The sequence below is a fragment of the Aedes aegypti genome, chromosome 2 (genome assembly GCF_002204515.2).
Source record: "Aedes aegypti strain LVP_AGWG chromosome 2, AaegL5.0 Primary Assembly, whole genome shotgun sequence".
Classification (NCBI taxonomy): domain Eukaryota; kingdom Metazoa; phylum Arthropoda; class Insecta; order Diptera; family Culicidae; genus Aedes; species Aedes aegypti.
In genome coordinates, this window is record NC_035108.1 from 172383995 (window position 1) to 172407621 (window position 23627).

The 23627-nt window shown below is 36.4% G+C and overlaps 1 protein-coding gene and 1 long non-coding RNA gene across 2 annotated transcripts; both read right to left on the reverse strand.

Moving 5' to 3' along the window:
• Positions 1 to 10619: 10619 nt before the first annotated feature.
• LOC5575060 (chymotrypsinogen B) lies at positions 10620 to 14573 on the reverse strand. The gene is made up of 2 exons (XM_021843161.1): positions 13472 to 14573; positions 10620 to 11111 (listed from the first exon to the last, which is right to left on the reverse strand). The coding sequence occupies exons 1-2, from the start codon at positions 14319 to 14321 to the stop codon at positions 10672 to 10674; spliced, it is 1290 nt and encodes a 429-aa protein (XP_021698853.1). The 5' UTR covers positions 14322 to 14573; the 3' UTR covers positions 10620 to 10671.
• A 7702-nt stretch (positions 14574 to 22275) lies between these two features.
• LOC23687685 lies at positions 22276 to 23229 on the reverse strand. The gene is made up of 2 exons (XR_002500164.1): positions 22827 to 23229; positions 22276 to 22764 (listed from the first exon to the last, which is right to left on the reverse strand). It is a non-coding gene; the product is annotated as an uncharacterized LOC23687685 (long non-coding RNA).
• Between the last annotated feature and the right edge of the window lie 398 nt (positions 23230 to 23627).

The window sequence follows — 23627 nt, forward strand, 5'->3', positions numbered from 1 at the left end:
CATGCGACGGCTCAATCTTCATGATTTTGAATACTTGTGGCTCTTCTAGTTCAATAATAGATGAATGACCATTCTAGCTCATTATTACCACTAAATAACCCAGGAATGGCCACCGGAGATATCCGTGTTGTGCGATATTTAGGTTTTCGTGCCAACACTAGGTATTCGACGACTCAATCTTCATGATTTTGAATACCTGTGACTTTTCAAGTTCAATTATAGATAAAATACCACATTGGTTCTTCTTTACTACCAAAACAACCCAAGAATTGCACCTTAGATACCCGTATTGTGCGATATTTAAGTTGTTGTACCGAAACTAGGCAAACGATGGCTCATTTTTCCTAGTTTTCTGAGCACGTGATCTATCTCACACAATAATGAATGGATGGCCAGTCTGGTCCTTTGCTGTCACTGAAATAACCCAGGAATGACCACCGAAGAAACCCGTATCGTAGGGTACATTAGTTTTTGTACCATAACAAGACATTCGATGGCTCAATCTTCCTGGTTTTTCGGGCATGTGACTTATCTCACATAATAATAAGCAAATGTCCACTCAGGTTTCAGGGTGGCCGACGACATTGTAAAATCTTTACCCGTTCTGAGGCGTAGTTGATTAACGCGCCTAGTCTAGCGTGTTGGGGGTTGTGGGATCGAAGCTCACCAGAACGATTCCATTATTTTTCACAAATTTTACATCTCAATATGTCCAAATTGACTTTTGTGTCTTCGAACTTCAGGCTTTATTTTCGGTCACAATTAGCCAGAGTGATCATTCATCTATGATTGTACTAGAAAAGTCACAGGTATTCAAAATCATGAAGAATGAGCCGTCGCATGCCTCGTTTTGGTGCGAACGTTTAGAGGTAATCATACCATCTACCAGAGCTGCGGAAACACACGCGAGCTGGGAACAACTTTCATAGTGATGGGTGGTATGCAAAGGCGCGTGATCGGGTGGTGGCCGATCAATGAACGAATGTGCAAGTTAAAAATCAAATGACGATTCTTTAACTTCAGCATAATCAACGTGCATAGCCCACAATCCTTAGCCGAGTGGTTAGTCCGCGGCTACAAAGCAAAGCCATGCTGAAGGTGTCTGGGTCCGATTCCCGGTCGTTCCAGGATCTTTTCGTAATGAAAATTTCCTCCAGGATCTTTTCGTAATGGAAATTTCCATGACTTCCCTGGGCAAAGAGTATCATCGTACCTGTCACACGATATACGAATGCAAAAATGGCAACTTTGGCAAAGAAAGCTCTCAGTTAATAACTGTGCTCATAAGAACATTAAGCTGAGAAGCCGGCTCTGTCCCAGTGGGGATGTTAATGTCAAGAAGAAGAAGCCCACACTCCGGAAGCACTGATGATGACAAGGACGCATTTTACGCGCAGCTCGAACGCGAGTACGACCGCTGCCCAAGCTACGACGTCAAGATCATCATAAGAGATTTGAACGCTCAGGTTGGCCAGGAGGAGGAGTTCAGACCGATGATTGGAAAGTTCAGCCCCCACCGGCTGACGAACGATTTTGCCGCCTCCAAGAACATGGCCATTCGTAGCACCTATTTCCAGCACAGCCTCCCGTATCGGTACACCTGGAGATCACCTCAGCAGACAGAATCGCAAATCGACAACGTTTTGATCGATGGACGGTACTTCTCCGACACAACCGACGTCGCCCCCTTGAGAACTGCTAGAGGACAGTCAAAAATGACTGCTGCCGAAAGCGTTGTCGGATATGTGGAACGGAGCTCAAGAAACGATTGGTTCGACGAAGAGTGCCACACGGATAAAAATCTGATTCCCACACCATGAATTACAAGTCATGAAATTCATAAATTGGTTAGGCCGTGATATCAGGACGACAAATCATGGTTCCTGGAGTCATAATCATGATTTTTCATAAACGTGAAATTCAGAGCGACAACATAAAGCGGTACACTTTGCTTCAAGTCATTCGCATCGATCATTCATCACGATAGCTTGGTACTGTGGTAACGTTCGTGGCTCTCAATCAGAAGGTTCTTTGTTCGAATCATGCTCTACCGAATTTTGTTTTTAGTTTTCATTTTATCGGGTTGACTAACAGAAATATATATAAATCCGACATGGATGCGCGAATCATGATTTTCGAGCACTCAGCTGCAACTTGTGTCGCCTTACGACAATCTGACTCATGATATCGTGAGTCCAAATCATGGTGTATTTTCATAAGATGAAAACACACTGGAATCATGATATCCGGGTGCATAATCATGATCTTGGATTCTGATTTCAACTCGTGCAGGAGGTTTTAGAGGAGGAGAATGCAGCGCTGGCTGCAATGTTGCAGCATGGTACGCGACAAAACGTGGAATGATACAGACTGAAGCGGAAACAGCAAACCCGCCTATTCCGAGACAAAAAGCGCCGCCTGGAAGAGGTGGAATGCCAAGAGATGGAGTTGCTGTACCGTTCTCAAGAAACGCGGAAGTTCTATCAGAAGCTCCACACATCCCGCAAAGGCTCTGTTAAGGCTTAGTGAGTGCCGTAAACCCACAAACGTATACCGTCGGACGGGGCTACTTTTGATTCAAGGGGCTACTTTGGACACTCACCTTTTGTATATATTAGCAGCGTAAATATTAATCTGAGCAATTTTGTGTCTTCAGCACTTTTATTAACCAATATATGCTCTACCTATATGGGCATGATTTTTTCTTAGAATAACATCAACAATAACAGCATACACAAGAAAACATTTCAATAAAGCCCGAATAAATATTCACAATGTATAAAACATTGGCTATAAAAACATTGTTTGAATTTTACCCATGTCTTGGAAACTTATTGGGAGCATCACAAAACTATCGAATCGTCATGTTTCATGAAAATCTTGTGATTTGTTTTGCTTAAAATTGTTGTTTTATTAAAATAATTGATCAAAGGTCTTATTTCTGCGACTTTAATTTTATTATAATGTTTTGGTATGTGTATTTTACAACTTAAAATAATAAAATAAATGTTTGTAAAAGTGAATAGACATAAAACACATACATTTCAATACGTACCAATGACAAATTCACAACATAATCTATAAAAAACTATTTTTTGTCATATTTTACATGAATTTGTAGTACAGAACAGTTGCATCTTTCAAATACCTAAATTAAACTACTCTTAAGCCAGCTCTAAACTGCTAAGAAGCTAAAAGTATATTACAAAAGCAAACTTACGTCTTTACGATCTTGCTAAACTTTACTTCATAGATTGCGTTTTTAATGAAAATTACTTACTGGTATTAAATTAGTTACCGGTATTAATGTGATCCTTCAACATATCGTTCATATAACAGTAAGAATAGAAAAAAAAGAGTTTTTGTACATATCTCATTTATCATCGCAGTACCTAGTAGTTACGTGGTTCGTTTATGTCAACTTGAAAATCGAGCATTCGTAACTGATAGTTCCATTTAAGAGGAAGTTGAAAATTTAAGTTTCATACTGCAAACTGAGAATAGTGAATGGCATGTTTCGTTGAAATTTGTCATATATGTGTAATTGATTCTAGCTTTGCAATTTTCTACATAAGTTTATCAATGAAAAACGTTCCATAACATCACAGTGGACGACAATTTATTGAATCAGTTTGAAAGTTATAAGGAAAAATCATTTCATTAGTAAATTGTGAAAATGTCCAAAGTAGCCCCTTTTTTGTCTTGAAGGACACACTTTTTTCGCTATTCAAGCATTTTTGTTATTTATTGATGGATTTGCCTCATATTTTGCACATTTGTTACGTACATATACAACATAAATATAGGCAAAAATTATCAACATCTATCCATAATTATTAGAGTTACAAATCCTCAAAGTTAAAGAATGTGGAAATAATGTCAAAAGAAGCCCCGATTTCCTCAGCGTACGGTCGATAAGTCACCGGATCGACGAAGAACTAAACACCACGCTTGTTTGTTAACTAGGGTAAGTGATCCATTTGTTGTGAATATTCCTATAGTTACGGTAGTGCCATTTTAACTGATTGTATTGCATTAGCCACAGAACCGACACTGACAATCGACGTATTGGCTTGTTGATACACGAAATAGATGACAACAGCGTTCAAATTGCTTTAATACTGATGAAATATCACTTCAGTTGCTAAAACTTGCCTTGCTTGTACCAATAGTTGCGGTAAAGTGTTCCTATAGTTGAGGATCCCATAAGAAAACAACGGATACCGCAACTATAGGAACACAAATAAAAAATATACCGCAACTAAAGGAACAGTGTACCAATAGTGGAGGTATTATTTTTCACTGACATGCCGTTGGTTACTGCGATGAAATCATTTTTCTCATTAAGTCAATGGTCGTTACTTCCCGTTACAACATACAATATGTACCTTAATTGCTCTTCTTGAATTTAATTCGACAATCACTACTCCAAATATATACAATAAATAAACTATTGTTTTCTCTTTTGATTGCCGGCATTCAAAAGACTAAATAATTACCACCTAACCACAAATGCTCTGGGTCCATCGCTAGCTTTTCAGGCGAATCCTGACGTGACCTTATACCCCTCCCAACCCCCACCTACACTCACGCTCCACTTAGTTAAGTAAGTGCTATATCAACATATCCTTCCCCTTTCCCATGTTACGGTAAAGATGGGCGTGGCCGGGAATAGCGATATTCATGCTTTTAATATTCTTGTTTATGATTAGAACAAGGTATACTCCCCTGCCTTGTTCCTGAAAGCAATCAGGATGAGATTATTAAAAAGATACATGATTGTTTCAAGTATCCAATCTACGAAATATACCGTAACAACACTAACGCTTATTGCTCTTTTTTTTTTTAAAAAGACACTGACACGTTAATGCTTCCAGTGGGCGATTTGCCCTTTGAAGGAAGCACCACACTAGACAACGGACTAGCATGCAACGCCCAGTGGCACAGTCGAAAAACCTTCCTGACGAAAAGTTTTCCGGACTGAAGCGGGAATCGAACCCACACCCCTTGACTCGATACGGCTAAATGCTTGATAACACTAAGCGCACGGCCACGAAGCCCACAAATTGCTCTTCTTGAATTTAAGCTGTTAAATGAAGTTCAATCGTGCTTAGTACTTCTATTATTGGTACATCTACCCTAGTATCTCGGAACGAAAAGTTCAGTGCTGAGGGATTCCACGGAGGCATGCAAGTCGATTCTGATCGACCATTTCAAAAATATCTGAAACTTTGCACAGTTTTTCAGTTCCATCTAAATCGTCATTTTCCGATATCAAATCTTCAAGTTGAGTCACGACTAACTTTTCAAAAGGGTGTATGTGAAAATGGTTCAAAAATATTCAAAAAGCTGCACAGCAAAAACGGTTCGTTCGATTGTTAGACAACTAAAGAAACAAAGTTAGACAACTAAATAAAGATTCCAAAAAAAAAATACACACAGTAAAAAAAATTTTTTTTTGCATTAAAAAACATCATTTTTGTCACAAAAACTCAAATATCTCAAAACCCTATCGGAATACCAACGTAATTTTTTGAGGGAAAACGGTCCATTATATTAGCTATCTACCATAAAAATTTGGTGATAGTAAGCCAATAAACAAAAAAGTTATGATTTTGAGTTATGAGTTATTTTTTTTTTTTCATTGTTATTTTTTTTTTAGGACCGCAGTTTGTTGCTGATTTTTTTGTTAAGGGTACCACATGAGGTTAACAAGTTGTTTTCATGATATTTTATTTAATTATTCATAACTATTATAGCATCTATTAGAAAGTTAGACGCGATCCAGTGTTGTGATCTAAAGTCTTGATAGTGTCATATTTTTAATGTACGTAACTGAAGAAAAATTCTCTCAATAGTGTTGAAACCTTTTGATAAAAGAAACCTATAAGAAATCTAATATTGAAGACAAAAGCTACAAAAAAAGTTTTCTATACAGGTATACGACTAGTTTACCTGCAAAAAGTTTACATCGTAGAGAACAAGGCGGGTCTATACCCAGATGATCTAGTATACGTAAAGCAGGTCGGTTTTCTCCACAAAGTTAAAATCTGATTACACCTGGGTATAGACCCGCCTTGGTAGAGAATAGACTTTGTTAATCATATTTGGGAGAAAGCGAGTAACTTCAACAACATCAAAAACATGATAGGTACATACCATGAACATACTCACGAAAAAGCTAAAAGTAGTATATTTGGTTGTAAATGATTTAATTGTAAAATTTTTCTTCAGTCAAGCAAACGACACCAAACTAGTCAGTAAAAACTTAAAAGTGATTTTGTTTATTGAAATCTAACGAGCAACATGAGTAGTCGCTTTCTCAACTGTTGCAGGCCGTTTGCAGAAAAAAAGTGTTCGAAAGAGCTACGAAATCTCACCGAAAGCACCATAGATAAACTGAAAGCGGCTGGTTATGCTCCAATGTCTACATTGAATACAAATTTACGCATTTGTACGTCCTGCCGTTTAAACGTTGACAAGCGGGCAATCTGTACATCATCGGTGGATCAGGTTGCAGGAAGTTCGAAAACAACAACAACTGAGGAATTACTAGATGCACCGACAACAACTGAGGAGTTACCAGAAGTACCAAGTGCAGATAGTCTTGCCACGGTACCATCAGCGACATCTGTTTCAACAAATCAATCAGAAGATGAGTGCATCCAGAAGGTCAACATCGAACGCTTCAACGAAGGGATAGCTGGAATAAAAGTGACTCCGATTAAATGGACGAAGATGGGTTACGTCAATTATCCCGAGAAAAAATACCGTGAAATCAACGAAGCTGTGCGAAGAAACCTCTTCAAATTAGGACCTGAGGATGTGGAAAATACAGACTACGATGAGGTAATTATGAATATGAAGGAAAGGTTCTCGAATCTAGCCACGACAAGGAAAGAAAAATTATTGATTTTGTCGATGCTGCCAAGCTCGTGGTCTATTCAAGACGCCATTGATGAGTTCAAAACCAATAGAAATACAGCAAAAGAGGCAAAACAATTCAAAAATAACTGTCTTGCAACCAAAAATGCTAGGTCGAGTACTTCATTAACAGATGAGACAAAAGAAAAAAATTCAATATTTTGAAGACGATGAAGTAAGTAGAGCTATGCCTGGCCAAAAAGATTATGTATCTGTAAAAAAAAGATGGAAAGCGTCAAGCAATCCAAAAACGATTAATGATGACTACTTTGAAAGAAGCGTATACACGCTTCAAGGAAATTAACGAAAATATTAAGGTAGGTTTTTCCTCATTTGCAAGCCTTCGTCCAAGGCAATGCAAGCTTCTATCCAATTCAGGAACACATAATGTTTGTGTGTGCACAACACACGAAAATATTAAAAAAAGACAAGTTTGAAAAGAATCAATTTATCAAAGGATATTAAAATGTTAACTGGTAGTCTTTTGTGTGAAAATACAACATCAAATTGCTATCTACGATCTTGTTCGGATTGTCCAGATTCTTCATCATTGGAAAATACTTTATTCGCTGAGTTTGAAAAAAATTATATTGATCAGTTATCATTTGAGCAATGGGTGACCACGGATAGGTGTGACCTAGAAACTATTGTAAAACCTGTAGATGAGTTTGTGTCATTTTTTTGCTTGAAATTAGAAAGTTTAATTCCTCACGACTTTATTAAAACAGAGCAATCCCGCTTTTTAAAAAATACGAAAAATACATTACAAGATAATGAATTTTTAGTCATTTGTGATTTTTCTGAAAACTATAGCTTTATATTGCAAGATGAAGTGCAGTCCCATCACTGGAACGTACAACAAGCTACAATTCATCCATTCGTTATTTATTTCAATGGAAGTACGCAAATTGAACATTTTAGTTTTATTGTAATTTCCGAAGATTTAAGACACGACTCAGTATCTGTAAATTTGTTCATTGCCAAAATGGTTAACTTTTTACGCGTTGATAAGGATAAAGAAATCAGAAAGATATACACCGTGTCCAATATATTCTCATACACTTTTTCTTTTCTTTGGTATAACTTTACTGAATGTAGGATAATCCAATGTTGTAGTATTTCATTGTAGTCTGGTAGTATTATACTAACGTAGAATAGCTTGTTTTATGAATAAGAAAAAAATAATTGCTATGATAAGTGATAAAATGTCCATTGAAGTCGTGTTTTGCACTTAAAATGAATTTTTGTTCATATTGGTCTGGTTTACAAAGTGAAAATCAGAGCATTCACAAAAAAGTTTCAGAAATTTTAAGTTAATCATATTGCGTTTTGAATAGATAAATATTGATAAAATTTGATAAATATATGTGCGATAACTGCAGATTGAAATTGGGCTCTGCCTATGAGCGTGCCGCTGGAAATATTTTTCGTAAATTCTTAAGTTGATAAAATAAGTTTATAATGGAAATATTTCCAAAATATTTCCTGTAGTGAATCAGTATTATAACCTCTTTCAAAAAATATTATCACCAATGATGTCAGTTAGACAAGCGCAAAGTAATGTTATCTTGAATTTGTATGAGAACATACTGGACACGGTGTATTTCATGTCTGATGGAGCAGCATCGCAGTACAAAAACCGTAAGAATTTTTCGAGCCTATGTAAATTTAAATCAAAGTACGGAATTGATGCAGAATGGCATTTCTTTGATACGTCACATGGCAAAGGTCCTTGTGATGCTATTGGAGGAACCATAAAGCGCATGGCCACAAGAGCAAGTTTAGCCAAAGAACGTGAGCATCCAATTAAAACTGCAAAAGAACTATTTGATTGGGCGAATCGCAGAAAAGAAGAAGATTTAACAAAATTATCATTTTGTTTTACTACTACTGAAGAGTACGAATTAACGGCATCAGAGCTCAGCGAGCAATATAATAACGCGAAAACGATCCAAGGAACCCAAAAATTTCACTGTTTCATTCCATTGTCAGAAAATAAAATTAAAGCAAAACTATACTCGAACTGTACTGATAATGATGCAAAAGTGTTCGATATTGTAAAAAAATTGAATAACAATAAATAAATAAATAAGTATTAATAAAATGTTTTCATGATCTCATAACGCATACCCAAATCCAAAACTTTTAAAGTTTATATATAACATTTAGAAACTCATCGATCATACTTTAAAAAAAATATCCTGGTAAAAAATTTTTTTATTTTCGTGTAATCTGTTAATTCATTTTAATTTATACATATATACATATACATATAATATTTATACATATACATAATATTTATACATATAATATACATAATACTAATGAATACATGAAAACGACTTGTTTTATTCACGCAAGGCCCTTAACAATAAAATCAGCAACAAACTGCGGTTCCCGTATTAATTTACACCGAAAAATTTTTTTTTTCTACTAAATGTGAAAATTGTGACATGTTTGAAATGTCATAACTTTTTTGTTTATTGGTTTACCATCACCAAATTTTCATGGTAGATGGCTAATATAATGGACCGTTTTCCCTCAAAAAATTACGTTGGTATTCCGATAGTGTTTTGAGATATTTGAGTTTTTGTGTCAAAAATTATGTTTTTTAATGCAAAAAAAAATTTTTTTTTACTGTGTGTATTTTTTTTTTGAATCTTTATTTAGTTGTCTAACTTTGTTTCTTTAGTTGTCTAACAATCGAACGAACCGTTTTTGCTGTGCAGCTTTTTGAATATTTTTGAACCATTTTCACATACACCCTTTTGAAAAGTTAGTCGTGACTCAACTTGAAGATTTGATATCGGAAAATGACAATTTAGATGGAACTGGAAAACTGTGCAAAGTTTCAGCTCAATAGAAAAAAAAATGAATTAAAAAATTTACCAACTTTTGGTGCTGTTGCTTGGAATCACTCTGCTATACCAGTGCAAAAGTGATCGATAGGAGTCCCACTGAGCCATTTTCTACATTCCGGTCTAGTTGGAAATTGATGTTCATCATTGTAAGTGGTCTGCCATCCAGGTGTGCGACTTGTACAACGAGTGGTAGAATACAAATCCAAGATGTGACAGCAACGCCATTCTGGCCCGGTCTGCTCGTATAGTGACAAAAGACAAAGCCACCGGTGTTGCCATCCTGGTCATTTGGCCTGGCAGACAAGTGATTTCGGCTACTTCTCTCCTGAAAATAGTCCTAACCCACGCCGACTGTGATGCATCATATTTTCCTGGCCGTCACGACGGATAACGTCGAAACCTGATTTCCTTTCCTTTTTGTACTTCTCCTATATATTGAAATGCACTATAAACGAATATTAAACTTGAAAACTATGAAAAATTATATTCTCTTTTAAAATCATCTCAACTGAGCCCTGAATTTTCTCAGACTCCTAATTTCGGGTTTGTCAACCTTGAAAACTTAAATTTTGACATAGGACTACCTTTGAGGTTTTTTACAAGAAAGTTTTTCCACCCATCTACCCAATTTCCTGTTGGAGCAATAAACCCTGCGGACCCCAAAATGACAAATGACAAAAGGTTCTTTAACAAAGTAAATCTTACAGAAGTAGTGAAGTTTTGAACATTGTGTTTTCGTCAAAGTTGTTTAAAACAGCATTTTCAAAAACTGAATGCTGAAAACGGTAGGACATTATTTCCCACTGCAAACGAATGAATTAGGCGTATGAAAGATTGAAGTTATAAACAAACTAATGATTTATTATTTTTATTGAGTAATATATTTTTACGACCAGTGTGGACTGACAGTTTCACAAATGTAGCGTGATCTTGCATGGCAATGTACATCATTCCATTTTACACCACCCCAACGACCGACCTCGAGACAGTGTTCATTTTCTCTGTAATTGTCTGGTTGTCCGGAGGAAAAGTTGATGTATCCTGTCTCGTGTCCGACAGGCGTATTGGTAGATATCCAAACAAAGTGTCCTTCATTTCCCCAATCGGTGCCACCGATATACCACGGACCATTCGTGTTAGTTGATTTCGCAATGGCTTCCTCTACGAGTCGGCTATCCTCCTCAGATGTAATAGTAGCTAAGCGTTGACCAATGGCTTGACACAGTCTCCATGCTTCCATAAACGTTACGTGTATGTTGTTATGTACAGAATATTGTTTCATAAATATTGTTGGCTGATGTAAGCATGGTGATCCAAACGAGGAAACTGAAATTAAATGTATATTGATTGGATTAATGAACATAATACTTGTGCAGATTACTTCGCGCAAGCATCCTCGTCAGAAATTGGGGAGCACACATTTGTTCCAAGCAAGCAACAGATAACAGAAAGAAATGAAATAATTGTTTTCATTCTAGGGCAAATGTACAATTAGTGATGCAACTAAGAGGAAACAACATTGTAATAGGCTGCTTTTATCGCGCCAATCTGTCATGAAACGGCTTAATTTCCTGCACTATATTGTGCAGTGCGGTAATAGTCATTACGCAACTGAAACCAATGCTGTAATGATTCATTACGCAACGCTTTCTCATTACGCAACTGTTTTGAGTTGCGTTATGAATCATAACACAACAATTTTTCAGAAATTGGAAAATAATGTTGAATGCATTCCGATATAGTTTCTTATACCCTCAAGTGGTCTTCTACGAATTTGCAAAAAAAAAATTGTACGTAATTCGTTGCAGAACTCGATTTTTACAGCACTTGTCGTAATTCAAACTTTAAACTTTCAGAAGAACTAAAACTATTTTAAAATGTTATATTAATTTCTATCAGATTCATTGGTATTGGTAAGTAGTAGCAAACTTAAATAGAGGACGATTATTCTGCCTTGTTCCTGATGCAGACTAATTCTCGCGGAACATTACTAAAAGACCTATGTACAAATGAGAGATTCTCTCCTCTCTCGTTCTCTTTCGATTATAACAGTGGAACACTAAAGATTTTGGGAAGTTTTTCACTATAGATCGAAAGTCAATTTTTTTGACTAGCGTTTCATACAAAAAACGCAACAGAAGAGATTAATGTGACACAGTTATTAATTAAAGAGAAAGTAAACAAAGAGAGCCTCTCAATGTTAGATAGGTCCTTTAGTAATGTTCCGCGAGAATTTTAGTTTTACTCACCCAATGTGAGGAGCCCTTGATGGGGTGAGAGTGGGTCAATACCCGATCAGAAAGGCATATCAAAAACTTAACAAAATTATAACAAGGTTTGATATTTTTATCAAAGTATGTTATATTTAGATATTTTTTTAAAATGTGATGTGAAAATAGTTTTGAGTCGTATCAAAATTATATCAAAATGAGTTATATTTTTGAAATATATTTGGAATTGCTTTATATTAAAATTTTAACAAGTTTAAATTGCTTTTTATTTGAATTTAATGAGTATGGGGTCGTGCATAAATTATTTTATACTTAAAAGAGAGAAGGGTATACCAGAAGGGTGGCCAGAAGGATTTGTAAACCGCTCGATTACAGGACGATCGTCTCACAATCCTTTTGGTCGTCCACCGAAAACTGAAAAAAAAAAAACACGTTTGGATCTCCCAACTCAGCGGACAATACCACTTGAATCGAATAAAGTGAAGTACTGTGAAGGTAAACTTTATTTATTTATTTATTTTTTATTTTTTATTACTGTTTTGTTTTTTTTTTCGTAGATCGGTTGATGGAGCATCGGTTGTATCGAGGTGACTGTCCGAGTCCGACAGTCGCTAAGGCCGTGGCATTAGGAGCGAAGAAGCTAATGAGATCAGTGCTTTCGTACTACGGTACAAAACGCACCAAGGAGGAAGAAGACCAATGAATTCGGCTGAACTGCTATTCTGCAAATCACAAATGCTCAGGTTGAAATACAGTCAAACCTCCATGAGTCGATATTGAAGGGACCATCGACTCATGGAAATATCGAGTCATGGAACAGCTGTTCTTTGGAAAGCTGTTTGAAGGGACCATCATAGTAAACATGATTTTATGTTTTTAGTATGGTTCCATGAGTCGATATCGAGTAATGGAACATCGACTCATGGAGGGATGACTGTATGAACTACTTTTTTTTATTTTAGTGTATTGAAACGATATTTTTCGAATTTCTTCGAATTTTCAATATGAAAATATAAGCGGTAAATAAAACATAAACGAAAGTTAAATATTTTTTATCTGTATTAATTGAAAGAATATTGAACCTAGAATTTTATCTCATTTATAACAAAATCCTTGATATAATGTTGTTATTTTAAAGCAGTTTTTATACCTCATTTGTAACAACAGTTGTTATGACTGCCTTTTTTCTATTTGGCGTATCATATCTCAATATGTTTTAAATTTGATAAAATTATATCAACGCTTGATATAATTTTGTTTCTCGTAGAGGTTTTTTTTGTTATAATTTTTGATATTTTATCATCTAACGAGGTATACTTTTTATCAACCTGTGTTATAAAATAATTTTTGATAAAAATATCTCAGGTTGTTATAATTTTGTTATGCCTTTCTGATCGGGTAACTTTACAAAAATATTTTCTATATAAAATTACAACACTCACCAATTACACTTACCAGAATTTTCCTCGATCCATCTTTTATATTTCACAACATCAATGAACGCCGTATAGTCAGTTGAACTGCAAAGATTTTCATTCTGTTGCTTTGCTGCTGTAAATGATGTGATACCCACCAGATACCAATTTCCTTCAACAAATCTGAAAAATCCACCACCACTGTCGCCATTACATGCATTGGTTCCGTTCCGGTAGCCAGCACAGAACATCTCATTGGTGAGAGTAGATGAAAATACCGATGGATTACTTTTGACACATAAAGCTCTGGATACAATAGGCGCGTTTGCCGCTTTCAAAACATTTGATATTGACTTTTTGTTGGTGAAACCCCAACCAACAATATTGCCAACAGCATTATCTCTAGTGAGTGAAAATGTTGGTAGACATGCTGGTTGTACGAACTTCCCATATTCAAGAGGCTCTTTGGTGATCATCAATGCAATATCATTGTCATGTTTATCAGAGCTAAATTCACTATGAACTATTATTGAACTCAATTCTCTCTCGAGTTCAAATTCTGATTTGACATTCAGCAAATGTTTTCCAACTTTTATCACAAGTTCATCGATGTCTCGAGCTTCGCTTTGTCCTTGTACTGTAACGCAATGTGCCGAAGTAATGATGACACTTTGTCCTACTAAAGTACCACCACAGATGTATTGACGAATGGGAACTACCTGGTAGATAGCCGTATGCCACGGGTAATCTCCAGGCTGGACGTTGTACGCATTGGTGATTAGAGAACGAGTTTTGTATTGCCTTATTCCACACTGGAAGCACCAAATGTTGGCGTCGTTAAGAATCAAAAGTCCGATAAGAGCGGTGCAAAAAGCCAATGAAGCGTTCATCTTCTACTTGCGAACTGATGTCGGTGAATCGAATCAGTGTAGCATTTCACAAGCAAGATTACGTTTTTCTTCCGCTAATTGTTGCACGAAGAAATTTTTTTTGTAGCACATAGGTAAAAATAACAAGAACTGTGTTATATCAAGATCGAATAATTAAACTTCATTATTTTTGGTCGGCGTTGGGTCATAGTATACTGCTTTGCGACTCAAATGGATGAATCAACGTGCGAAGTTCGATTTTTGACCAACTTCGCCGCGTTGCGAGTCACTTCGTTACAGTGCGCATCTATGCCCCTCACCGTGTGCATTATGCGCACTATTGAGAATCGAGTTGCGACACGGCGAAGTTGGTCAAAAATCGAACTTCGTACGTTGGTTAACCCATTTTCTAACGCGAAGCAGTATATATCAAGAGACTTTGTCACCCATGTCATGCCCATATTAATTGCTCTGTTGACGTCTAAACGGTTTACCGATTTCAAAACAGCGTACTAGTCAGTGAAAAGAAAAGAACTGTGACAGATAATGTCTGAACATGGTTTTCATGCGAAACTAATTAGGAGCTACACTTTCGGATTTAATGTTTAACATTACACTCGAGAATGCTATTGGGATATCTGACTTGCAGAAAAAAATACAATTTCATCCACACGGTCACATATGCTTCTTGGCTTTTCGAATGGAATAAATCTCATTGAAGTAGGGCAGTGTAACAGGCATTCGTGCCTCTAAATATAGACCCAACTTATTTCCAACCGAATTAGGGGCGATCCACTAATTACGTAAGACAATTTTCGGAGTTTTTCGACACCCCTCCCCCCATAGTAAGATTTCTTTTAAGAGATTAAAAAATAAATTGTATGGCGCATAAGAAACCTGAAACCCCCCTCCCCCCAATAAACCCTTACGTAAGTAATGGACGACCCCTTACACCTGAATTACTAGAACGACTGCTGAGAAGTTGCGGTGGACGTAGTGGGTAAGGGTATGCGAAATACCGAATGATTCCGTCAAACACGATTCGAAACGAAATTCCGCGCAATTCCACGAAACTCATACAGGCGGAATTTTTATTTTACGATTTCGTTTCGTTCCGCCAAATTGTGAAAATATGTCCGCGGAAAATTAAAAACAAACGGAATAATACGAAATTTCAAGTTTTGTTTCGAACAAAAACGGCATAACACACGCTTCTTCCTTTGTAGTATATCGCCTACAGCAATGTAAAATAACCTTTTAGCAATATTATCGTGGGTCAAGAGTCCTTAATGTTGAGCATGAGCATGAGTACAGATGACCGTACAATTCGTACACAAATAAAAATATTTAAATTTCAATGTAGCGTAAACAGAAGAGTATAGTAAAAGTTAATCAAATTCATCTATTATTACATCATCACGTTTAATTTTCAACTAAAGATGCTTTAATGTTACATGATCGTGTAAATTTAAAGTGCATACGATTGAAAAATAAGCGATTTGTCGTTGACATTTCAGTTTATTTTGATGCTCCAAATATGTGCATGAAAATAAACTAAAATTTACAACATATTTTTTGCTGTGTAGTTGCTACTCCGTGATTGACCAGAACAATCGAAGTTGCACAGATATTAAATGAATGGGGCTTGGGATTAGCTAACCATTCTCAAAGTGCACAAATCGAGAGCCCAAATGTTGAAGTCAATAACGGCACCGGCCACGTCCTTACGGCCATCGGTGAAGGGAAGCATTATTAGTTAGACAACCATTGTTACTTAAGACCGAAAAATCTTCAGCATCTTCACAGCTGTCTTGGAAAGGATAGTGGGATAAGGATCTGGGAGTCACCTATGGTTTGTAGTGCGATCTATGATATATTCACGCCTAACCAAATCCATGGTGTAAATCGATAACAGCATTGTACGATAAACCACTGTCTGTTTCTTTAGATATGTGCTCTTGAAATTTTGAGGTATGCCTTTGATTCCTTGCAGAATTTTTCCATGCATCTAGAAAGGCCGAGAAATTACTAATCAGCAGCGCATCAGGCTTAAACGAGGAAGATACGTACATTATTTTGTATAAAAAAAACAAGCTTGGTTTATTTACGCCTCCCTGACTTATTGCGTTGCAAAATTTACGCGGTTCCCAATTAAACAAAAAATCAATTTTTTCCTATGGTTAATATTGGTATGAGATGCAAAATTCTACAAGGCATTAAATTAATCTTAACAAAACTGGGTACCGAAATCAAAGTTTCAAAATTCTATAGTTTCAGTTGATTTTGATGATTTTTTTTTAGGAAAAATCACAATTTATAATCAAAAAAGTCATGCATTTATTATTTTGAATTAAATGAGGATTCCGGATTAAGATCAAAATTTTTTGGGTTATCTAGAGTATTTGGAAATAGAAAAGCACAACAGTATTTTTTTTGCGAGAAATCAATAAAAAAGGTGAACATAAAATTTCGCTCGTTGCAAGACGGATAGTCTGAACGAACATGGATGAACTGTTCTCTCTAATTTGAAGTTCCTCAATGCTCAAATGTTGCCAAGGTTTAGAACTATTTTCATAATTTTCAAAATACATTTAAGGTTAAAATTTTTTGATAATTTGATTTTGAAGTCAGTTTTAAACAAAGAATCTTGAAATGACATAATCTCAAAACTCAATTCTCGCCGAAATCGTCCCGAAATTGCTTCACAGATTTTTTAATACGCTCATTTATCCAATATTTGCTCAAGAAAATTACTGAAAATACCTCTACTTATTTCCACATGGATTACTCTAAAAAATTTCTTTCCTCCGTACACATTTAAACTCGACTAGGGAATCCTTGTTAAATTCCTCCACCATATCTCTTGGAATTCATTACTTCTGCAGTTCTTCAAAATTTATCTCGATTGATTTATCAAGTATAGATTGCTCAAATATTAATGTAATTTAATACATCAGCAATTATTTCGTTAATTCCTCCGTTCTTATTCTTTCCAAAAAGCCAATCAATGAATTTAACCCGCAGAACATATGATTTCAGCGCACAAATTTATAAAATAAGTTTTTTTTTAATTTATTACACGGTTTGCTTCTTAATTCAAAATTGTATTATTCAATAGTATCTCGTCGCTAAAAGTTTTCTGAAAACAAGTTATATGTATAAGGATTTTAAAGCAGTTTGAAACTGACTCTTACCCAGAATTAATAATAAGGCATATTATTTTTAAGTCACATAGTACCTATTTAAAAAAAATCTGAGAAACAGGCCACCCCAAGACTGTGGCCTTCGGGCCCTTACATAAGTAAATCCGGCCCTGCTCAACGCACAAAGCATAAGTACATATATCCAATATGCTTAAAATCGAAAACCATTATTTCATACTTGTATTTAGTTAAATATGATTTGTGGTTTACTGCTAACCAGCCAAGTGGAAGTTTGACACTAATGAAAAACTAAACATGACACATATTTTGCAATTGGATTAAATAAACAAATTGATGTGAAGTTTCCAAAAAAGTTACACGTCTTCTCGGTGAGAATCGAACCCATGACCCCCTGTTCTCTGGATAGAGCGCGTTACCTCTACACCACGAGAAGACTCATGGATGCGCATCTAATTATTCCGAAAGAGATGCACTTTGCGAAAGAGAACCACGTGATTATTGAGCTGAAACCGAATTCAGGTTAACATCTGCGTCCATGGGTCCTCTCGTGGTGTAGGGGTAACGCGCCCTATCTAATAAGCAGGGAGTCGTGAGTGCGATTCTCACTAAGAAGACATGTAACTTTTTCGCAAATGCAAAGCCCGATGGGTTATAAAAAGAACCTCCTTTCCTGATAACGCTACGTGTTTTTATACCAAAACTATCGCCTCACAAAAAAAATTCGCGGAATATTCAGAAAAAAAGCGTTTCGTTTCGAAATACTTCGTGAGGGTTTGAATTTCGTATCGATTCTTACGGAATATTTCAACTATTCGTTTCGTTTCGCTACGAACAGTTTGGAAAATTCCGCATATCGTTTCGTTTCGTATCGCCATTAAAAATACTCATATCGCATACCCTTAGTGGTGGGTGGCAGCTTCTAATAGGATATTTGACTGTATAGGCTTTAGGACATTTCGTCGAATGACATTTGGGCGAATGACGTGTTGTCGAATGACATTTGGTCGAAAGTACATTTGGTCGAAAGGACATTTGGTCGAATGGACATTTTGTCGAATTGCTTTGGAACATTTATATTGGTAGTTGAATGGAAATTCGGTTGAAAGCTTATTTTTAAATGTTTTATTGAAAGATAATTTGGTAAAATTGATCATTATTTTCTAAGTTTTTAAAGTTTGTAAGATAACGTAATCTTTTTAATAATCTGAATTTTTAACTTTGTTGAATAAAAATGGGACATTTTAGGTAGTCTAATTTTTAAATTTCATACATCTTTTTATTTATAATATTTGAAGTTATGCCAAAATCTAGGATTTGGATGATTGTTCAAATGAACCTTTTAGAAGTACAGTCATCTCTCCCTTACTCGATATTCTGTATCTCGATTTTTCCCCTAACTCGATGGAATGCGCGGTCCCTTCAATCTAGCATGCTTTGATACCTCTGTAAGTCGATACCTCTCTAACTCGATATTTTCATGAAAAGTTCCAAATGACCTCCAAATGTTAATAAATTTCATGAATTTGATTATTATGATTAAATTGCTAGTAAAATTAAGGTTTACTGCCAATATCTAGGTGCTAAAATTTTTAATTTTTGCAGATCGGTAAAAAAGTGTCACATAGGTAAATATGGAAAAATTTTAATGTTTTTCACGTTAAAATAACTTTTTTGAATGTATTTTGTCAAAATAATAAAAAGTTTAATATTTGAAAAATATGTGTTTTGTATCTCGATACCTCCCTAACTCGATGGTCCCTTCAATATCGAGTAAGGGAGAGTTAACTGTAGTTTTTTTTTGTACATTGACTGTAATATTTAGCTTTAGTGAATTTATAATTCATTGAAAATATCATCATTTTTTGAAAAACTGCTCCACAAGTTATTTTATTACTCAACGATGTGAACATAATGAGTTTGTTATTTATTATTCTTTTGAAATATCATCGTTGTTCGTAATGAACTGCTGATCTTCATCTGATGCAAGCATTCGGAGAGTGTGGTGGGATCTTTCTTTGAATTTTGTGTCTTACAGCTTACGAACGTGGGTAAGATTTTTGAATGCGGAAATCAGGAAAAAATTGCTTTAACACTTCAGTTGTCACGCTGTTGAATTAAATACAACACTGTTGAAAAAAACCTAGCTTTCCGTTCCCAACAGCAGCGTGGTGGTTCTGACGGTGGCAAACCGCGCGACGACTGGAATGTTAAGGAAAACCTTTATGACGAAGTGAATGTCAGGTGTCGGTTACTCTACTTATGGCCAATTGGCTTATTGTGACTTGCAGCTTAATAACATTCCTCAATCAAATATATGGCTTTGCTGGCAGTGTTGATGACCTTGGGTGAATAACAGAGTTTGCAGTAGAAGCTTTGAAATGTTAAAAATGAACTTTCTTGGAGGTACGACTGTTATGTTGATGTTTGAGGTTATGGCTTTCAGTCTTAAATAAAACTCAAAAACGGATTTTTGCTTACATCCGACGTTTCCGACACATGTATTGTGCCTAGCTAATCCTTGAAAAAGGCACAATACATGTGTCCGAAACGTCGGATGTAAGCAAAAATCCGTTTTTGAGTTTTATTTAAGACTGAAAGCCATAACCTCAAACGTTAAAAATGAAAATTATGCTAATTCTATGTATCGGGAAAGGGAAGACGAGTTGACTGAGGCGACAAAAGTTGCTTCCTTTTAAGGTCAGCTTTAGTAGTCGTGCATACATTGCAATGCATTGTTGGTAAAATGGCTGTGTATCTTTCAATTATTCAATCACTCTTGTGTTAGTGACAAAATGCTACTCTCGATAATAGTCAGACTGAACGTAAAACTTTGTTTTCATACTATTTAGATTCGACCACTATCCTTTCCACGAAATGTCGGTTCGACCAAATGTCATATGCTTTCTGTTGCAAATAAACATTCTCGACCAAATGTCCATTCGACGAAATGTCCGTTCGACCAAATGTACTTTCGACCAAACGTCATTCGACTAAATGTCATTCGACCAAATGTCTTTCGACCAAATGTCATAGATTCGACTGTATAATTCAAGAAAAGGCGTTCTAGTGAGTCATTATGCCATTATTTTACCGTGCATTTCTGAATCACTCATTCTCGAGTGATTTCTCGTTAGACACTAGACACTTGTTAGAAATTGTTTGATATGTTGCTGCTCGAATATCAAGTACCGAATTTGATTATTGTTCTGTGTTGTGGTTTCTGTTTCCTTTTACTTTACACATCACCGTTGGCATTTATGCAAAACTGGCAAGGCAACGGTAGTTTACATGAAATGTTTTCCGAATGCTAGTGCGCCGCGAGGTGTTCGGAAGAGGATATTATTTAAAGAATTGTAATCGAAACGTAATTTCGTTGACGGTTGTTCTTGGTTTTCTTTCATGACGGGAAGGAAGCAGTTTTCTGCCGTGACTCGTGAGTTTGTCGTCGGGTCGGGTTGATTAACAATTTCTCTAGTTTGTAAAAAGCGCGATTTTTTAGTATTTTTTGAGATGACTGGTTAAAGTTTTATTGAAGTTAAGGAAGCATGTGTGGGTGAATAAGTGTTTGGTCAGATGCCAGGGGTGAATGGGAGGCGTATACGTTACTCGCAACGTGGCTTAATGTGAAGATGAACCGAAGCCATATTTCAAACTTTCAAGAGCACGGATCTGGAGAACCAAACACCCGTTTGAGCTAAAAACATAATCGATTGGTCACCACCAGCTAGTGACCAATCGATTAGGTTTTCAGCTTAAACGGATGTTTGGTTCTCCAGATCCGTGCTCTTGAAAATTTAAAGTTTGGCTTCGATTCATATTCACCTTAACATCCCGTTGTCAAAGTGCCCCGAGGGAAACGGCCAATCACGCTCATGCCCGGAACGAAATCAATATGAGTATCGAGATTATTAAAATGATGCTTTCGGAAGCATTCTCAGAGCCACTGGCAGCTATGGCCACTCTATAGTAAGTTTGTGGTACCACGGGGGATGTGGCCAATTTAGAAAGATCCGGAATCATACTTCAAAATTTTGGATGTTTCGGAGGTTTTTGAAGCATTTTAAGAATCACTGGTGGCTATGGCCACTCCATAGCATATTTTCAGAGCCAATTCAAAACTTGTTCGGAACAATAGCATCTTCTTCTTCTTGGTATTAACGTCTCCACTGCTTTTCAGCTTAGTGTTCTTATGAGCACTTCCACAGCTATTAACTGAGAGCTTTCTATGCCAAAGCTGCCATTTTTGCATTCGTATATCGTGTGGCAGGTACGATCATACTCTATGCCCAGGAAAGTCAAGGAAATTTCCATTACGAAAAGACACTTTCAGCATGGCTTTGCTTTGTAGCCGCGAACTCTAACCACTTGGCTAAGGAAGGCCCCAAATATCATAAAATAAATATCAATATCACATGGGTTTGTGATGGGTAAATCTTCTGAAAACATTTTTTGAATCTTCCGCTGAGACAAAACCAATAAACAGATCACCTACAAAAAGTGGACCTCCGGGTTTGTAGGCCTGGACCAAATACAGCGGTTATTTGTGTTATCACGAAACGCGATGCGAGACACCAGGCGGGCATTCTAGATCGGTCGGTAGAGAGGTAATTTTTAAGCTTTCTTGACGTTAGTAAGAACTAGGTATAAGTGTTATGTCTTATCACGCGTCGCGTTTCGTGAATGTCGTGTTGTTCTTACGTTAGCACAAATCATACAAATTGATGGTGACACTGAGCACTGCGTAGAACTTCGCGCGGATACTAAGCAATGGAATGATTCGGTTTGCACTAAACGATTGTATTTCGTTTGTGAAAGGTTCAACTAATAAACAAACAAATGATTTATTATGTTCATTGTTTTTTACGACCAGTTTGGAGTGACAGATTCACAAATGTAGCGTAGCTTTGCATCGCATGGCTCATCATTCCAGACTACACCACCCCACCGACCGATCTCGAGACAGTTTTCGCTTCCTCCAGCATTGTCTGGTTGTCCGGGTGAATAGTTGAAGTATCCTGTCATGTGTCCGACAGGCTTATTGGTAGATATCCAAACAAAGTGTCCTTCATTCCCTAAGTCGGTGCCACCGATATACCAAGGACCTTTCGTGTTAGTTGAATTTGCAATGGTTTCCTGCATGAGTTTACTATCCTCCTCAGATGTAATGGTAGCTAAGCGAAGACCAATGGCTTGACACTGTCTCCATGCTTCCAAGAACGTAACGTGTATGTTGTTATGTACAAAATATCGTTTCTTGAAATTTGTTGGCGGCTGTAAGCATGGTGATGCAAACGAGGAAACTAGAATGAAATTCATATCTATTAGGTTAATAACCATAACACTTGTGCAGATTACTTAGTACAATCATCTTCTTCAATAATTGGGGAGCAAAAATGTGTAGCAAGCATGCAACAGATAACAAATAGTAGTAAAATTATTATTTTCATTCTAATTGACTGATACGAATTTATACACTACAGTGATACGTAGCTCAATGATTGCGCTCGCGTTTCTTGTGCCTTTTAATGTGATAAAGATGCCATTTTCTGGGATTCCCCTCTTTGAGAGCTGCTCATTAGTTAGAGGTGTGCACCGCCGCGGCGGTTTTGCTTTCACATCGCCAACGATTCATGTTTTTTTTTTTGTTGCGCTGTTCACTCAAAAAACGTCACGGCGCGATCTTTAGATTTTTCTGCCGATCTTTATTTTTTAGTGATTACGGCAACCATTCGAAAATTTGAAGGGAACATCATGGTTAGTCTTCGTTGTCGTCACCCAATCTGGTATTGGTATTACAAAATGAATTCCTTGATAATCTTCATGTAGCCAATCAAATCAACATATAGTATTTTATTGTAACAGATAAAATGCGTTTTTTGCATCTTGCAGTTCAATGAATTGATGCAATGGCAATCTATTAAGAACTGCATCCAAAGCAACCGAAGGTGTATTTTTCATTGTCCCTGTCATTGATGTCTGATCATTAGCCCGAATAACGATAGTCCGAAGTATGCTGATTTAAATTTTTTGAGTATGCATACTTAGTGCATGGCGTATTAGTTTTCTAAAAAGTGCTCACTTAAAGTTAACCGAAACAAAATAAGGAAAAATACTCTCACTGACGATGCTGCTGTAATGCTGATCTATGTATTGAATTTTTGGT

Coding starts and splice junctions, on each gene's coding strand:
- LOC5575060 (XM_021843161.1), bottom strand. CDS start 14,321: ATGAACGCTTCATTGGCTTTTTGCACCGCTCTTATCGGACTTTTGATT. Junction 11,112..13,471: donor ATGGATCGAGGAAAATTCTG/GTAAGTGTAATT, acceptor ATTTAATTTCAG/TTTCCTCGTTTGGATCACCA.